Source organism: Chelonia mydas, chromosome 17 (assembly GCF_015237465.2).
Source record: "Chelonia mydas isolate rCheMyd1 chromosome 17, rCheMyd1.pri.v2, whole genome shotgun sequence".
NCBI lineage: Eukaryota > Metazoa > Chordata > Testudines > Cheloniidae > Chelonia > Chelonia mydas.
Genome location: NC_051257.2, coordinates 5,183,621 through 5,202,391, shown reverse-complemented (window position 1 = coordinate 5,202,391; position 18,771 = coordinate 5,183,621). Strand labels below are relative to the sequence as shown.

At 43.1% G+C, this 18,771-nt stretch overlaps 1 protein-coding gene across 4 annotated transcripts in view; it reads right to left on the bottom strand.

Annotated features, from left to right (window-relative positions):
* Positions 1-18,543, bottom strand: part of DHX40 (DEAH-box helicase 40) — a 58,258-nt gene extending 39,715 nt beyond the window's left edge. For 3 of the 4 annotated variants that reach the window (XR_006286362.1, XR_006286361.1, XM_027820222.3), the window contains exon 1: positions 18,414-18,543. Coding sequence is in view for 1 of the 4 variants with exons in the window: in XM_037880527.2 (XP_037736455.1) it covers positions 18,414-18,439 (26 nt within the window). In the remaining 3 variants the exon portion in view is untranslated. The remainder of the gene's footprint in view (positions 1-18,413) is intronic. The other variant, XM_037880527.2, reaches the window with a different exon arrangement.
* Positions 18,544-18,771: the final 228 nt, after the last annotated feature.

Sequence of the window (18,771 nt, the reverse complement as noted above, 5' to 3'; positions counted from 1 at the left end):
AAGGAATTCCAGGTAATCTTTATTCACTGCTTTAAGGCAATTTCACTGCAGTTCTCCAAATCCTCTCTTTTCCTCCCCTCCCTTCCCCATCCTGCATCCCTGTGTCTCCGGAAACAATGGACCCAGTTCTCTGTGGGTGTGAAAATTGGGGGAACTCCACTGAATCAAGTGGAGCTTTCCCACAGAATCTGTCCCATCATGTTTTAGGATTAACCCATTTGTCAGTCACCCACATACAGTGTATTAGCTCTCACTTTACAAAGCTCAAAGCACACTGGACTTAAGTAGATAATCAAAGAACTTCTGAGACTCTATGTAGCCCGGTTCAGTAGGCAACGTGCCATATGCTGCAGTATGCATTTTAATGGAGTCCCTTCCATCTGCAGACACAGTTTAGCTAGTCCCGCTATACAAGACACATTTTCACTCATTGGGTACAAGATCTAGAATGTGCATGTTCCTCTCTAAGCATGTTCCATCATTACGCCCTCTACCATTGTATTGTCTAAAGTCAGTCTGCCATGGTGGTTGCATGGCTGAGGGATAAAGCCTCAACACATGACTTAAAACATGTTCTCAACATTCGGGAATGCAAGGACGGTTTTATTTTATAAATGGATATTTTTACATGCTGAGTCCAACACACACGCAATCAATCAATCAATTAGATCCTGCTGGGGGGGACGAAAAATCCTCCAAGCAGAACCCTGAGAATCCATTGCAATTATACACATGTCAGGTAATAAGACTGCATCCCAAAGAGCGTGAGGGTCACTGTGCCAAGGCTCAGACATAGCTCTGTGTACCTTAGGGTTTGATCTGGGAAACAGATGTTTCTTCAGGCACATTTTTTTGCTAAGTTGTAAAACCCAGCGCTCTTGGGGGTAAATTTTCCAAAAGCAATATGTGGGTGTTGCACACACACAGATCTCACTAACAAAGGATGGGATCTGTGCCCAGGCCTTCCCAGCACCACTCTGAATCGTTAACCCTTCCAACTTTTAAAACTCCATTCACTGCTAATTCTTCCTGCCCTTATTCACAACCATTTTAACCCTCTTTATTTAAGCTCAGGGCGATATCTTTTAATAATGAATGACCTGAACCTTAATTTGCTAGGATGTGAGAAGAGAAATCAGGATGGTTAAGCAAGGATCTGCCTATTTATAGTCGGTGTTTAAAGCCCAGTCTTGCAAGGGGTTGAGCACCAAGACTCTGATCCAGTACGGCCCTAGGTGCTGGAACTAGGGGTGCTGCCGCACCCCGTCTTGAAGTGGTTTCCATCATATACAAGGTTTACAGTTTGGTTCAATGGCTCTCAGTACCCCCACTATACAAATTGTTCCAGCCCCACGAGTACAGCACTTAAGCACTAGCTTAACTTTAAGCACACAAGTAGTTCCAACTTAAAAGGTAGGCATTTACTTGAGTGCTTTACTTATACCAGGGCCTTGGTGCTCAGCACCCACCTTGTTCAGCACTCATGACTATTGTCTCTACACACAGAATCCTAACTTAAATAGTAATGAAAAACACCAAGGGCTCAATTCTTGACTCACATCACTTTTACACCAGTGCAACTCCTCTGACATTAGTGGAGCTACTCCTGATTTACATCAGTGTAAATAAGATCAGAATCAGGACCTGAATAAGGAGTTTGGAATTGAGCCCCTGCTCTGAAGAAGCTCCTCTGCGCGAGGACCAAGACTGTGGAATGAACTGCCTACAAACCTCACCACCACTTTCCACTCCAAGTGCAAAACACCTTTCTTTGACCTTGCCTTTCATAATATAAACACATAGCAACAGGTATATTAAATAACAAACTACCAAAACACGACATTCCAATGCACACACTTCCCCCCCTCTGGGGATAGGATGAACAAACAACACAGGCCAGATGTATAGTCACGTTGCTGAATGCACCGCTGGAAGGCGCTCAGATACAACAGGAGGAGCGCATTATAAAAAATTATGTAGAATAGAAAGAAGCCCCACACTATCAGTTTTTCCCTCTCCTCTATATTCCAGTCAGATTCTGACTAGTTGGGGTATTCAGGTGTCACTGAGGGAAGAGTTTGATCCATTAATAGGCATTTAGGCCCAGATCCTCAAAGCATTTAGGTGCCTAACTCCCAATGAGTATGTAAACTGGCTTAGCCAGCAGCTTCTGGAATTTATTGGCCTTTGGATAGAACAAACCTAAGGACCTCATTGCAATTACAGTTTGTTAGCCACTAAAGCATTAGCATGGTAGGTTAAATTTTACTCTGGGGCACTTTAAACAATTAAATGCTTTCTTCCTCCTCACTGACACTAAAGAATTACCATCATCATCAGAAGCAAGGAAAAGGGCCTAGAAGGCAGGTCACCTTGCTCCAAGCCAGTCAGACAGTGAGGAGAGGTAAATCAATAGAGCAAGATGCAACCATCACTCTGGGGATATTAGCACTTACAGTCAGCTTGCAGCCTTCCCTTTAAGGTATATTGGCTGCAGAGGACTTCCACAGGTCTGTCATTAGGATGCTATTTGTGTCAGTGGAAGGAAAGAGGATCTATTGGCAGAGATCTTGGGTGTACGCTGTGACGTCCATTAAACCAACCATTTGAGTTTATTAAAGAACTTCTGCAAGAGTCAGGCTGTTAACTCAATCCCAGTGTGAGCCTGTGATTTAACTCACCAAAGACCACCCTCCAGCCATGCAATTCCAGTCTCCATTTGACTCAGTTTAATTTCTTTAAAACAAAACTGTTTACCACAACTCGAACAGGTAACTCAAGCCTTTTTCCTCCTAACTCGGGTCCTCTGCAGGGGCCTAGCTACTACCTATAGGATTACACTCCACAGACCCTCTGCCTGGGAGTCAAAGTGAACCTCTCTGTTCCCTTCTCCATCCAGGATTACACTTGATCAGCCATCCCTCCAAGAGTCACATATAAACTGGGTTCTTTTTCCTGCCAGTCTAACCCTCAAGTGAGCTACCTGCTGGCTTTTATGAGGACGAGGTGATCTTCAAGCTATCACAGGATCCCTGGCCTCACAAGATCAGCTGGAAGGCAGCTGATTAGCTACAGGCAGGGCTGGGATCAACTTCTGTTAAAGGGCCAGTTACCCTGTGACATCCAGTTTCCCACTAAAACCCCGGTTCTGATACTTACATCCTGCCCACCTAAGATTAATTCATTTAGAAGTAAAGGAGCTGCAGGGCCTGGGCAGGTCAGTTCTTTGCTGGGACCAGATGGGTGAGGAAGGGTGCTCCTCTCTGCCCACAGACAATCCACAGGCTGCATTTACTGGACCTGGGAACAAGAGGAGCTGAGAACTTTAACCCTAAGGTTAAAGGACCTGAGAACTTTAACCCTAAGTGAAAGGAAAAGGATCATGTGGGAAGAGTCCCAGGGAATGAAGCAGCAACTAACTGAAGGAAGCAGTATGTGGCTGCTGTTTATAGAGTTCTTGGGTTGGAACCCAGAGTAGTGGGTAGGTCCAGGTTCCTTCACTGGCTGAGTGGCCTAAGCCTCAAGAAAGGGACAAGATGCCTGAGCAAAGGGCTGGATTTAAAGGGTCTAGAGACAGGGCTGAAGACCCTGGTGAGGGCAGATAGTTTGCTGGACTTTTGTGATCCTGGAAGGGGTCAATCCATTTTTGACAGTGTGACTTGGCCAGAGGGCTAAGCCATTGAAGACCTGCCAAGCAACGTCAACAACCTGCAGGGGGCACCAGGAGCAGGAAAAATCCTTCAGTACCAAATACAACAGCAGGAGGCGCTCAAGAGGTGAGTGTCCCCCATTACAGGCAGTAACAGCCTTTCATTTGATAGGCCACTGACAAGGCCTATCATTCCATACTGATCTAAAAAAAAAAAAAAAAAATCAAATTAAGCCTGACCGAACTAGATACAACTTCAATGCCACTTTCCCATGAACTCTATGTAAAAGTTAGCTCTCCAGATTCAGTTGGCTAAATTAGTCTCCATTTCTGCTTTAAAAAACAAAACAAAACACATGCACATTGTGAAAAGTGCATAGCCATGGCTTCCGTGCTGCGCTCAAGAGGCAGTGGCATTTCAATGGTGGCATAAATTATCTCTGTTCCTAATCCTGTTAAAGCAACTGTTAAAATCATTCAGCTTGTACAGGATATAAATCTTAGCAGGATTTGTCCTACACTCTGGGATCCTTCTGAATGGAAAGTGCTATATAAATGGAGGTGATTATGACTGTGAAAGAGAGAATTAAAAGATCATAGTGGCTAGATAAGGAGGAGACCTGTTAAGCCATGAGTTGCAATCTCTCTGCTGCATGGACAGGATACAGTCCCCCAACAGAGAGCATATTAGATGTTAAAGTGACATTTGATCTTAGCCAAACAGTGAAGACAAGTTTGTCTACATTGTGCAGCAGCCTGGGAAATTTAGCTGGTATCTGTATCTTGTACCCTACAGGTGATGCAATGGGATAATTTTGGTTCATGAATCAAGACTAGACAGACAACTAGTGGCCAAATCCATGGAAGTTTAAAGTTTTGCTCAACACAACCCTTTAGAAAGGTAGCAAATTAACAATGACCTAGGAGGTCCAGTGGAAGACTATAGAGATCTAACCAGGGGACTTCAAGGGAAGGAATTGTTGCTTTGCACTGTAAATTTAGGAGGCCTGAGCCGAGATTGTTTTGCAGTTACACAAATGCTGTAAGCTTAAAACACTCATGCACTTCAAAGAAAAACATTCTTTACTTCCTTCACTAATACCACCTTTGATTATAAAACTAAACAGCTCTTTGCCATTTATGCTGTTAGTTTAGTGTTTGAACTTCACTCAAAAACAAACTGGTCAGTTTCATTTTCTGGTTTTAATGCATTGAGGTGAATTCCACATAAAGCAAAAGGTCTGCACAAGTCCTACACGCTATTTAACTTGCACGTAAGCCTTTTTTTGAGGGCTTAAGTGCTACCTAAGTGTGCATAGGCCATGAGCTGGCTGCTCTGCAAAGAGGTGAATCCATCGTAGGAAAATATTTCAATATTTGGGTTGGAATCCCACAGCAACAAAAAAGCATCTGTTTTTAATTTTTTTTAATATCATGGAAACATTTCTATAATGTAAGCAACCAGTCGCTGTTACATAGTTAAGGTTGAGTTCAGTTTTGCAATTAAAGCAGGGATTCAGTGATTTTTCAAACATAACAAAAAAGGTTGCCAACTCCCAATTTGATCATGAGTCATACTATATTTGGTGTATTTCTTAAAGCTCCAGCTCCCAGAGTCATGTGATTACATGAAAATCTCAGCTTTTATTTTAGAAACAGTTTCTAACCCTCATGTTTCAGAGGAAAGCTTGAAAATGTAAACCTAAAAGCTCAAAACCAGAAGGCAAATAAAAAGAACTAAAACATAATTATTGTTTAAAATCTCATTTATGGGCAGGACTGACTCATGGTTTTGTAACACCAAGGATGAATATAGTGTATCTTCCCCAAAATTACAACACTTACTCTTTGCATACAAAATTATTAGGTTTTGTAAAACTTTTTCCCCCTCTCAAAACCTAAATATGGGGCAATGTCCCTTTAAAAATACATGCACTGAAGTACCTATGCAGCAGCAATTTCATTTACCTGGCTTAACCTTTAAAGAAACACTACCACCATGCAGCTCAGATAAACTTGTTAATGATTCAAACTAGCACAGCCTCGGCCTGACTTACTGATTTTCCAGAAATTAATTCCTTCTGTCTAGAAATGTGATTTCCTCTATCTAATGTGAATTGATCTTTTCACCAAATCTTATTTGACAGCCCTACAATTTACTGTGTAATTAACGTTTCTTGAATAAAAACAGTTTGCGATGCAGACACTAATTCCAGGAGTGAACTTCAGATTTCCATATTCACTCTGACATTTCCTTGCCAAACAAAAGAAAATCCTCTAGGCAGCCTGGCATCTTGTCTTTTAATGTCACAAACAACAAAACAAATGCAGAAAATGGAGCTTTTTGCCGAGAACAAGAATAAAGGAACAATTCATTTGATTAAGGGAAAAGTTGTTGGGGGCTTTTAAATAAAAATATTAAACTCTACATGACATTGAGATGCCAGTGGAATACTGCAGACAACTGGAACATCTCATGGAAGGGACGCAAAAACAACACAACAAAGGGCCTTTTTCTATTGAAGCAGCACTGCTTTGTGTAATGGAAATGCTTTAAACTGAAAATCTTTCATTACGAAAAGAGCTAGTAAATGGTTAAAGAAGAAGGATACTGGACTGGGACTCAGGGGACCTTGGTTTTGTTCCTGGCACTGCCAATGACCTTGGGCTAGCCCCTTCACCTCTCTATACTTCTGTTTCCCCTCCTGACCTTTGTCAGTCTTGTCTAAAGACTGGACTCTCTGTGGGGCATGGACTGTCTCTCACGGTGTGTTAGTACAACACCTATTATAACACAGTTTTGATCTCAGTTGGAGTTTCTAGGCGCTATCGTAATACAAATAATAATAAATTCCATCGGCATCAATGGAGTCAGATCTGTTTAGGCCTGCAGTGAGGTTAAGAATGAGATGCCTACAGTGTGAACTGCGATGTGCTCAAGGGGCCATATGCTGGTGGTGATCTGCACCTGCATCTCTCTCTGACATCAGCAGCAACTGCATGTGTGGTCTGAGAGCGAAAGAAGGTTCCTAATTCTATGCAACAGCCACTGTGCTCGTTTCTCACTGTGAGAAAGCGCCTTCCCCCAATCCAATTAAGAGTATCTAAATGACTTTCTGAACTTGAACGATTTCCTTAATTATACCACAAGTTACAGTTTAATCAAGAAATCAATCTTTATACCACTACAAACCCAAGGGTGCTGAGCATCCATCTAACAAGGCTGCAGAACATGATTCACTCTGTTTTAAAGCTGTTTGTGTTCTGGGTTGCCTTGGATATGCCTACACTGCATTGTAATCCTGGGTCAGTGGGACTGGGGCACGTGGATCTGGTGTTTCCAAGCCTGCACTTTAACGTACACGCTGCATTGTAAGCTTGTAAGAATAATGGAACAATTCGTTTGATCAAGGGAAAAGTTATTGGGGGCTTTTAAATAAAAATATTAAACTCTACATGACATTGAGATGCCAGTGGAATACTGCAGACAAGTGGAACGTCTCATGGAAGGGAAGCAAAAACAACACAACAAAGGGACTTTTTCTATTGAAGCAGCACTGCTTTGTGTAAGCTTGGCTTACAATGCTGGACCCGGGTCTCGCAGCCTTTCTGACTCAGGTCTGTGGTTTGAGCTGCATCCACACTGCAAAACGACAGAGCTTGGGTCCGAATTACAGTGGGGCTCAGGCTCTGACCCACCCCCCTAGCAGGGTTCTAGGACCTGGGTCATGAGTGCTTGCTGACCCAAGTCAGACTGATTTGTGCGTGGATGGAAGAAGGGCTTGGGCTCAAACCTGAGTTAAAGCCTGAGCATAGTGTACGGTGTAGACATACCCTCTGGGGCTCAATACTCTATTCCCAGTACCATTACAAACACACTATGTGGCTTTAGCCAAGTCACTGCATCACTCCATGCCTCAGTTTTCCACCTGTAGAACGTGGTCAGAAGGGACTGTTATGACCAGCTAGTCCAACCTCCTCCATAACACAGGCCATAGGACATCCCTGAATTAATTCCTGCTTCAAGTCCAAAAGCTGTGGTTGAACTAGAGCAGTGGTTCTCACTTTTGCATTGGTGACCCCTTTCACATAGTAAGCCTCTGAGTGTGACTCCCCTTCATAAATTAAAAACACTTTTTTATATATTTAACACCATTATAAATGCTGGCTGCAAAGCGGGGTTTGGGGTGGAGGCTGACAGCTTGCGACCCCCCACGTAATAACCTCATGACCCCCTGAGGGGTCCTGACCCCCAGTTTGAGAACCCCTGAACTAGAGTGTGTGTCTTTTAGAAAAGCAGGCAACCTTGATTTAAGAAATTCTAGTGATGGAGAAAGCCACCACAACCCTTGGTACGTTGTTTTTCTGGTTAACTACCCTCACTGTTAAAAATTTGTATCTTATTTCTACTTTGAATTTGTCTAGCTTCATCTTCTAGCACCGGATCTTGTTATAATTTTGTCTGCTAGATGAAAAACCTCAGTTAACAGACTTCTTTTCCCCACGTAGTTACTTATAGGCTGTGATCAAGTCACCCCTTAACCTTCTCTTTGATAAACGAAATTGACTGAGCTCCTTGAGTCTATCACTAGAAAGGATGTTTTCCAATCCTTTAATCATTCACAGAGCTGTTCTCTGAACCCTCTCCAATTTTGATATTTAATGAGCTCTGGAAAACAGATGGAGATCTATAAATTAAAGGTTCAAAATAAGAATTAGTTATTGTATTGTCCTCATCCCTTCGTTTACAGTGAAATCCACGCTGGTGAGAGGTGATGGATTGAGAGCCCTGATGATTGGAGGCCCCTACCCATAGTATAACATGAGCAGTAGCAGTTCAAGCTTCTCAACAGATCACCCTCTCAGTGTGTCTCAGGACCATCCACAGGGGAGAAAGGGGAATCTAGTCTGCACTTCTGCTGAGACTGCCAACAAAGGTAGCAATTACAGTGATGGTCTTTATGACGCAGACACTTGCCCACTAGTGACATAACTAACTTAAACCAGCAACTCATTTCAGGTAGGCTATCAAATAGCCTTCAGATGGTAACAACTTTTAGTTATTGCTAACTTGCCCTGGACCAAATTGGTGATCCAAAAATGACACTATAACCTATTACCAATCCAACCAGACAGTACCCTAAAGTGTACTGGTTTTATTAAGGTACGGCGTGCTAGTGTTGTAGGTTCCTCACAAACGCATTACGAAACCTCCTTCTTAACTCACAGATTCCCAGTATGAAAGGCCTTGCCTGATTTTGAGACTCAAGCTCTTTCTCTTTCATTACACTCACATAGAGAATTGATTGAATGACCCAGCAATGTCCATTGCATCACTGCTTTTTCAGGATTATCCAATTCTTTTAACTCAGCAGTCCTGCCATTCCACACACACACACACACACCTCAATGCTTCTCATCTCCTGCCGCGCCCCCCCCCCCCCCCCCTGCTACCTATAGAGAACAGAAGAAATAACTGCCACGGAAGTGGTTGTACATTCTAAACCTTCTCAGCACATGACTCCTATTTATTTCCAGAGACTGCGCCCTGCTCTGGCAGCCCTGTTAGTTGGAACACTATAACATTATTGGGTTAGGGCCCAGAGGCAGGTCACAACCCCTTGTTACGTAGGGGGAGAAATACACATTTACCAGGATGCACAGGAAGCAAACTAACAATCCACACAGAGCAACTGAGAGATTAATTGGGTGGTGGTTAGTGGGCTTACTAACCCACTTATATGTCTCTGAAGGCAGCTCCAACAACTGCCATATAAATTAAAAACTGCAAGTTCAAAAGTGTGGAGATTTCACCCTCGAACCAGATCCATCATAATTAGGTATTTGAAAACAATACAAAATAGAGATAAGCCAAATTGGAGATACCTGCAAAATGTTGATAGTTCTTTGCTATCTCATCAAAGTATGGGTTCCAGGCTTTCACTAATTACTGTTTGAAAGGCGCTTTCAGATCCTGGAAGGTTCTATTAAGGGGCAAAATATTATTACCATTTCTTCTGTGGAAGCCAGAGTCATGCCTTTGCTTAATCCCATCAACTCCCCTCATTCCCCCAAAGTATCTTCAAGATGGAATCTACTTCCCCCTTCTTCCCCTTCAGTACAGAATCCACTTCTCCCTTCTCTCCCTGCAGTATTGCCTTCTCCCCCTTCAGTACAGAAAAAAGTCTGTACCCTCTTCTAGCCTAACCTACCATGCCCATCATTCCCACTGCTCACATGTCCAGAACCTGTTGCCCTACCCTCCTCTTGTTCTTTAGATTTTGCTTCAGGCATTCAACATGTTTCACCCATGTTGCATTTAGCAACACGCACCTGGTCTCATGTTAAAAATTCACTGCAAAGGCTGCATTGTGAGCAGTCTGTACAAAAAGGGCTGCCTCAGGGTGCACCTTATGGTTCAGGAGAGAGCTCCACATGGCAAAGGCTGGAAAATGAATTTTGATTTATATCAGTTGAACATATGTGGATTCCAAACAGTGAGTGAGCCGTACCCCTGAAAGGTTAAATGACTTGCATGGATGACGCCAATCAATGATCAATTGCTGTCAATTCAACTGCACATCTTTGCCCTGTTCCCTTCAGTCTATAGAGGCTCATTGGTAAGCCTCACCACAGTCTTTTACATGGGCATGGGGGGAGACATTTTCACACTGTGTGCAGGTAGGGGAAGTTCCATTTGTGCCAAATATATTGCTACATTAATCAGCTGGACTAGATTTATTTGGGTTTAAAGATCAATATGCATCCACTCATCTCGAATATTGACGACAGCGTTGTTCCTGTGTTATGCAATGGTCATGAGACAAAGGACATCACAGACAAGACAATCGGTATTATGGTTTGTGAATTATGTGTTCTGATTTCCCTGCAGAGCCTGCCTCCAACAGCTGAGCTAACCTTGCTAGTCCTTCCCCAAGGAGAGGGGACTAGGGCCACGTGACAAACTATACAGAGAGACACTTCTCCACTTTAGTCTCTCCAGAGTTACAGCAAGTTCTGCACTTGGTGTGTTCACATGAGCTGTATGAGAACTTGGTAAAGTGGTCATGGATGTGGGCAGGAAGTTACACCAGAAGAAGGGTGTGCGGTCACGTGGTTAGTGCAGCAGATAATTTCTAGCTGGGTTCTACCTCTCCCACCGACTAGCTGTGCAAACTTGCACAAGTCATTCAATTTCTATTTTAATTCTTCCTTCTGTGAAATGGGGATCATGCTTATTTATTGCACAGGATTGTCATGAGCTTTTGTTCTCAGGACACTTTGGGATCCTTACACAGAAGGCATTAGTGAAGTGCAGAGGATTAGTATTTAGTGGTAGCAGCAGTGAGGACTGGAGCCACAACGTGACTCCACAGCTGGGAGTGAACAGACATGGATCCTGAGAAGTGCTAATAATTTGTGGGATTTAAAGTGTGGGAGGTGGCAGGAGAATGTATTGGCCTTGCCAACCTCAGACCCTTGTACTAAGAGTAACCTTCCTTCCCTTTATAGCCTACCCCAGAGCAAAAACCTGAAAAAGGAAAGAGAAAGAACAGGTGGCAGAGTGGGATGGCTGCCCAGCCTTTCATCCCTGGGGGCTGTCCCTTCCTCTTATCCCATTGCATCTCCTCCCACTTTGCCCTCTCACTAATACAAAGGAAAGAAGATTTATATTTAACATACACACATTGACACATCAAAGGAGTCTTTCTTACTTTGGCAGAAAAAAATACAATGCTGGCTGGAATTTAACCCCTGTGGCTCTGATTCGGCAAAGAATTTAAGCGTGTGCTTAACTTTAAGTCCCCCTTGACGTCAATGGAGTTTAAGCACATGCTTAAGTGCTTTGCTGAACTAGGACCTTATTCCATCATGCCTCTCTTGGTGGCGTAGAAATGCGAAGTGACAGTGGAACCGTAAGCCACAGTGCAGCAAATATCTGAACTGGAGAATTATTTTAATGGGTTATGGATAGGTCCAGTGTTCAGGTATTCGAATTTGTATGGATAGCGGGGGTTGAAAAAGTGAACCATGTACCTAAAATCATAGACTGATGTTAGAGATAGAAAAGTCTTTCTTAATAGATCTAGCTCCTATTCCCATTTGGGGCAGAGAGCAACTGAAGGTTGAGAAGTCAATGGGACAACTCACATATTTCAAGTTCAGCACATGCTTAAGTGCTTTGCTGGAGGAGGGCTTTTTGTACCAGGATACACATTTACACATGTGGCAGGTGTATGAGCAAACCTGGGAAAGGCATGTATAAATGGAGATGTACGAATCCACCCACACTTCTGTGGATTCCACTGAAATGGGGCCCATTTAGTTGGCTGCAACTATTTAAACTCTGCTTAAACCTAAGAGTTTATTTCTCTAAAACAGATCTCTACCTAGACAACTAATAGTTGCCAAAGGGATACTATGAAGTATTGTTTTAACACAAAACTGATTGTAGAGCACAGCTAAAATAAATCGGACAACATTTTGCAAAATCTCTCCTCACCCCTATCCCTCCACCTTAAATCTCTGCATTCAACAAACACTGATAGACAGTATTTGGCATTTACTCAAATACTCAAAAAAAATGGATTGGTCTCTTCCTTATTCTTGAATTGAAGATTGATATTAATCCCGTGTGTAAATGGAATCCTGTTTAATTTAGGCCCCGAAGAATATTCTTTCAAGCACGGCTCTTTGGATTTATACTGCAGCACAAAACATACCTAGGGCGAAATTCTGCCTTCACTGGCATCTGTGCAACTCCATGGAATCAATATAATTTAGGACAGAATCTGGGCTGTGGTTGACATTGACTAGGCCATGTTTGTTTGTTTGTTTCTTTTTTTTTTAAAAAAAGGAGCAATATTGAATTAATTAAATGGAATTTGGAAACTATAAATACCTATGCAGAGCTCATTACTGAATCTAGTCTGTGATTTAATTAAGATCTCTCTACAACTCTGTGCCTGTGCTCCAAGCCAATTGAGCACTTACATCTTAATTTTGTTACTTGTCTGATCTATTACACCAGGCAACATTCAGTGCTCATATGTAATCTTAGTTCCTTTGTGTAGAATCTTATGATGCAAGGAAAGTATTTGCATTTGCAGGCTAGCTGTTGCAGCTACAACAAAGCCTTACAGAGACTTCACCTACTGACAATGTTGTGTATAGACAAAAGCAGCTCTGTGTACATTTCATTACTCAAACCTGCATTTCGCGCGCGCGAAAATATAAATCACTGGTTTCCTGTCATTTGCTTTTAGAACAAGCACCTTGCAAGGTTTCTGTCAACCAAAAGAAAGAGCAGAGTGAGAATAAAATATCTAATTAAATATTAACCTTTCTTGTTTGTTCCCAGTTTATGGAGAGCTATAACAACCATTACACCAAAGGCGGATGAAAGGAGATGTCAGCTCACTGTTGATCTGCAGCATTTTTACAAAGAAGAAAACGCGACAAACAAATCCTGTTGCTTGTGTTTGTACACAGCCTTTCCTGCTCCCAGAGAAATATCACTGCTCCATGGCCAAACATTGCAAGACAGGCGGGAATTGCATGTGTCTAGCATGAAATTCTCCCTCTGTATTAGAAAGACTGATCGAGATGCAGTATCAGCTGTTTAAAAATATTAAAAGGTGGAGGGACTGAACCTTGACTATGGGTGCTGGCTCATGTAAACATTTCTTGATGCTTTAACCAGTCTGCTTGTGTTTGTGAAGAGCCATCCAGTAATGTTCCCTGCTTCCTCCGTATCAGAAAAGAAACCTTTCTTTCTTTTCTTGATCAGGAGAGACTCCTTCAAGAAGCTACTGTGTTCAGAAATTAAAAGTACTGCTATAACAGATATCTGCATGATCACTGCTGTATGTTTCACTGTGAATCCTGGGATGCAGTGCTCAGTAGGTCCATTGGGTGCTCTCAACTCCAAGACCTAGGCCTGATTCACCATTACCTTGTGCATCATTTACCTCAGTGCAAAGGGAGCACAAAGAAGTTTATGACTGTACATCTGGTAACATTGGGCCCCACTCTAAATGGATGTAGATGACACTACAAGACTCTACCCCACTATGTGCAATGGGCTCAGAGGATGTTCTCTGATCGGTACCTCCAGTGAGTGCACATGATGTTCTCTGAATTTGCCAGCTCAACAGTTTGCGCCCAGATGGGGGTAGATATACATTTTGTCCCAGATTTTAGAAAAGGAACCTCTGCAACATCCATAATCCCTCCTCCACTTCTTACAGTACTTAGCACTAAATAGTGATTCTCCTCTGGAAGTCTCTGGGGCCCAGATTTTTGAAGGTATTTAGTCATTGCTGTGCTCAGCATTGCTTGGGAGCCTAAATCTCATTTTTTAAGAGTGATTTAGGCACTTGGGAGCCTAAATCCCCAATCACTTAGGTGTTTCACAGCAATACCTAAATACCATTAAAAATCAGGGCTTGAGTGCTTTACAGAAGGTGGGTGAGTATCATCACCCCCATTTTACAGGTGGAGAAACTCAGGGACAGATATAGTGACTTGCCCAGTCACACAACAGTCAGTGACAGATTTGGGACTAGAATTCAGATGAATACCCTTTAACCTCCATCTGCGTAAACTCTCCTACTGCATAACATCTTTAAACTTACAGTATAGGCTGATGCTACCTGTGGGACTGATACAAAGCCTGCTGAAGTCAATAGAGAGCCTTTCAATCAACGTCAGTGAGCTCTGGATGAGGCCCTGTCATGGACAGGATGCATGTAGGTCACACAAGCACATTGCTATTTATGTGACTGCATGTGTTGTAATTAAAAAGGTAAATAGGCTAAACGTTCTCAATTCTTCCATCTCAGAGTGTGAAATTCACATTTTATTAACCATTCTTTTGATCTTCCAAAGCTGGAATCATGTTCTCATCTCTGGGAGAGTTGTCTTGAATGGATTTTCCCTTCTGTATTAATATTTTTTGTAACTGTCATTGCATTTACTGGTTTAATTTAATAAGCTATCCGTGCTCAGGAATCTTATTAAAGTTTAGGTCCATTGTCAAAATCACACAGAACCACAGAAAGACTTAACAGGGGAATAAATACAATAACTGGAAAACAGAGCTATACCAACAACTTAAAGGGCTAAGCTGACTTGTGTTTTTGTATGTAAATAATGTGTATTTTATAGCAACCCACTCCTATGTGCGAGAAGAGGTAGAAGCGGTGATGCATTTCCTGCTTGACTGGTATTCAGGAAAAAAATAGTATCGATACTTTGGCCCAGATCCTTGGTGTCTGTTAAGGAGAATACAATGCAGCGCAGGATGGGGGCACAAAAGCAGCATTTGTGCTCCCCTAATTCGAGGCCAGCTGTGTCAGTCCCCTCGTGTCTCTTTTGCCAGCTGTCTACAGCCCTAAAGGGCTGACCTCAGTAGTGGTATTCCAATAGCTCCTGATCCACACTGGGGTCTAATGTGCTGGGCATTACACAAGCACATAGAGAGACAGTCTCTGTCCCAGAGAGCTAATGATTGAAATAAGCAATGCAAACACAAGGCAGGAACAGAATCAGAGGCATAAACAGGGGAAGTGACTGACCAAGGCCATGCTGCAAGGCAGAAGAGCTGAGAGTAGAACACAGCTCTCCTGTGCTGCTGATTGCTGAGGGCATAAGGAAGCAACACACATGCTCCTTTCCTCCTGGCCACGTCTCCTATTAGAGCAGCAGCGGCCGTGGTGATACAAGAACCACAGTGTCAGTTCTATGCTGCTGAGAGATCTCATTGCACAGGGCTTATCCTCCTGTGTCCGAACACACCAGCTTTATGGCTGCGCTGCACTGACCACATGGCACAGCCCAGCCACAGGACATAAAATACTCAGCCAAGATCATCACTTAACTCTGTGGCATTACACCAGGGCTGAATTGGCCTGGGGCGTTTTACGCTACTGCCAGACTATTCCTTTCATTCAAGGGGCGATCAGCATAGGCTAAAAATGTGGGTTCTTGGAACCAACGCTATTATTTTAGGAAGGTATATTCAACAGGGGCTAATTCAGCATTAAATTGTTCCAGTCATAAATCCTTAGACTTAAAATTTGATTTAACTCCTATATATTACCTGTAAAATAAACAGGGTTTCAATTAACAAGTCAACAGGGTATGCCTGAGCACCTATTAATTTCTGTGCCAGGGACATATAGAGTTTCCATATAAAGTAATTTAATAGAAACTGTACCTAGAAGTTATTATTACACTGCTAATGCCCTCTTTGTGTGAAAAATTCATTCCTGGCACAGAACTCTCCTGCTGATCACCACCATCTGTTTGCAGAGTTCACATAATCCATGTTCTACTAAGTACATGCAAGATGGACAAGGTCACATTTCCTCTGGGCCACAGTGAATGGAGTGTTTGAAGAGTAAAGATAAAGGGAGGGTGCCTTATCTGCACCCCCTCCTTTACACCCTGAAACAAAAACTGAGTTTAAGAACAAGGGCCCGGTTCTCGTTCATATCAAAGCCCATTTAGGCTGCTCTGGCTGTGTAAAGGGGCCTTAAAGTGGACATAAAACCCAGAACAGTGTAAAGGGGGCCTTAGTGTAAATGAAAATCCAACCCCAAGAATCTAGTTTCATGAAAACTAATGGCCATTCCTTCCTTCCGCTGGCATTTTGTGGTTGGGATTCATCATGTGTCCTGGTGTTAACTCGGTTTTAGCCCCTATTTCCTATGGACCCTATGCTGGCTTTTTTACCCCACTACTGGAGGTGTGAAAGTCCCTAATTGCACTTCCGCTGTTCAGAGGAACATAGCAAAGGGGCTATACCATGCAGAGGAGACACTACCCCTCCTGAGCACCAGAGCTCTGCTTCATGGTGCCTTTCCCCAGAGCTCCATGGGCTAGGGAAGAGTTAGGGGAGCAGCCACTGGATCTGTTGCTAAATTAGTGCCATAGGCCTAACTTTCCCAACATAGAGAGTGTGGAGGGTTAGCTGCTACTACCACCTAAAGACCTTAATAGGGCAGGGGTAGGAAGGATTATCTAACAGAGGCACTGGACTGGGACTCAAGAGACCTGCGTTCTACTCCTGGCGCTGCCAAACATTTCCTGTGTGACCTTGGATATCTCAGTTAATCTACCCTGTACCTCAATTCCCCATCTGCAAAATGGGGTAGTGCTCTCCTATTTCACAGGGGGATTGAGAGGTGCTTGGATACTATGGTGGTCAGGGCAAACTAGATAGAATGGGTGGGAATTCAGTCCCGCCATGCTCGTGGATGAAGGAAGGAGAATCCCTTTATCATGTCCTTAGACCCTGTGTGCAACCAGACCAGGGAGGAAGAGTGGTCTTGGGCTTAAGGACAGGAGTGAGAGGCAGAAGCTCTGCATGCTGTTCTTTGGACTTGGAAAGTGCTTCACCTCTCTGCACCTCAACTGTACAATGTTTCCCCAACTGTCCAATGGGGATATTATTATTTCCCTGACGCATGGCAGGAAGTGAGGTTTGTCTCACTAGTGATTTAGAAAGTGCAGCGGAACTCCTGAAAAGAAGGTGCAAAAGGACCAGCTGGTGTCACTCGGACCTAAGAACGGCCACACTGGGTCAGTCCAATGGTCCATCTAGCCCAGTATCCCGTCTTCCAAAAGCGGCCAGTACCAGATACTTCAGAGGGAGTGAACGGAACAGGCAATCATGGAATGATCCATCTCCTGTCATCCATTCCCAGCTTCTGGCACACAGAGGGTCGGAACACTCAGATCAGGGTGTTGTATCCGTGCTTGTAGGCCCGTCTAAGCTTTGGTATGCGGATCAAAGGAGGGTTAGAAAGGAGGGAAAGGATATTCTGAACATAACCACATAAAACCATTTAACCACCTGGGTAAAGCAGGAAAAGGCAGGAGACAGTATCATACCAACCACTACTGTCTGAAACAGCTACAGAATTCTGAAACTGACATGAATGCGCTAGTGACAGCAACGTTAATGAGCTAGCGAGAAGGATTTCAGCTAGAAGACCTCACCTCCTGGCTCGGGTTATTTTGACGAATGAGCCTGTGTTGCCTTGATTGACTATTGATTTTTAAAAAGAAAAACATGTTTTCCCTTTTGTTTTTCTGACTCTTCATTTCCAAACAGAGTGTGTGTGAGGCAGCAGGGACAGAGTCTGCTCTCAGTTACATTGGGGGAAAAAATCAAAGTAAATCCACTGAAATCAGTGGAGTTGCCACCATTTACACTGGTGTAGCTGAAAACAGACTCTGGCCCATAGAATTTAAACATTGACTTGTTATCCAAAAATTAAACAGAGCAGCAAGACTCAGGCTTCATGTATCTTAACCCTATGCTAAGTTATTATTTTATAATTAATTGAATATATAAAACCCAGGCGTATAGTAGGGTATATTGCTTATCAATAACTCAGAGCTTTGGATACCAGAAACTGTTTGTTTGATTCTGCTTTATAGATTTGCCATGGGACTGTAGCATGATCTAGTGGGCATGCCACTGCACTGAATCAGGAGACCTGGGTTTTATTCCTTCTTCTGCTACCGACCTTCTGTGGCCTTTTGAGGTCCCAGTCTTGGCTGGGGCCTCTAGATGCTGTTGCAGTATAAGTATTAAACAACAAATATAAAGATAATACTGTGGGTAGCACAAACCTGACAGTGGTAAGGGAGTACTTTGTTTTCAGTGATGAAATGGAATGTCTTTAAGGAGGCAGGATGATAAAATGCAGACAGCAAGATGGTGATAGTCAGCAGCAAGAGTGATACTTACCAACAGGGGCTATTTGCAACAAACATGGCTGAGTTCCTGAGCAGAGGTCCAGTGAACGCTGTGCTGCCCTCAGGGGGGTCTGATCAGCCCATGATGCAATACTTCTGCCTTGTGTTTCATTGGCTGAGCTGTCACTCAATATCCTGCTGGTGAAATGCAATGAAAAAAGGGAACTCACTGAGACCTTGAATTAACTTTATCCTGCTTGTGTAGTTTGCATAAGATGTTATTTTTCAACTTAACCTCTGGGCTCCTAAATGCTATTCTCCCCAAACTACAACATAACTAAAGGAATTGTATGTAGTGGCTACCGCACAGAATGCCTGGTTCTAGCACTATCTCTGCCACAGACTTCTTG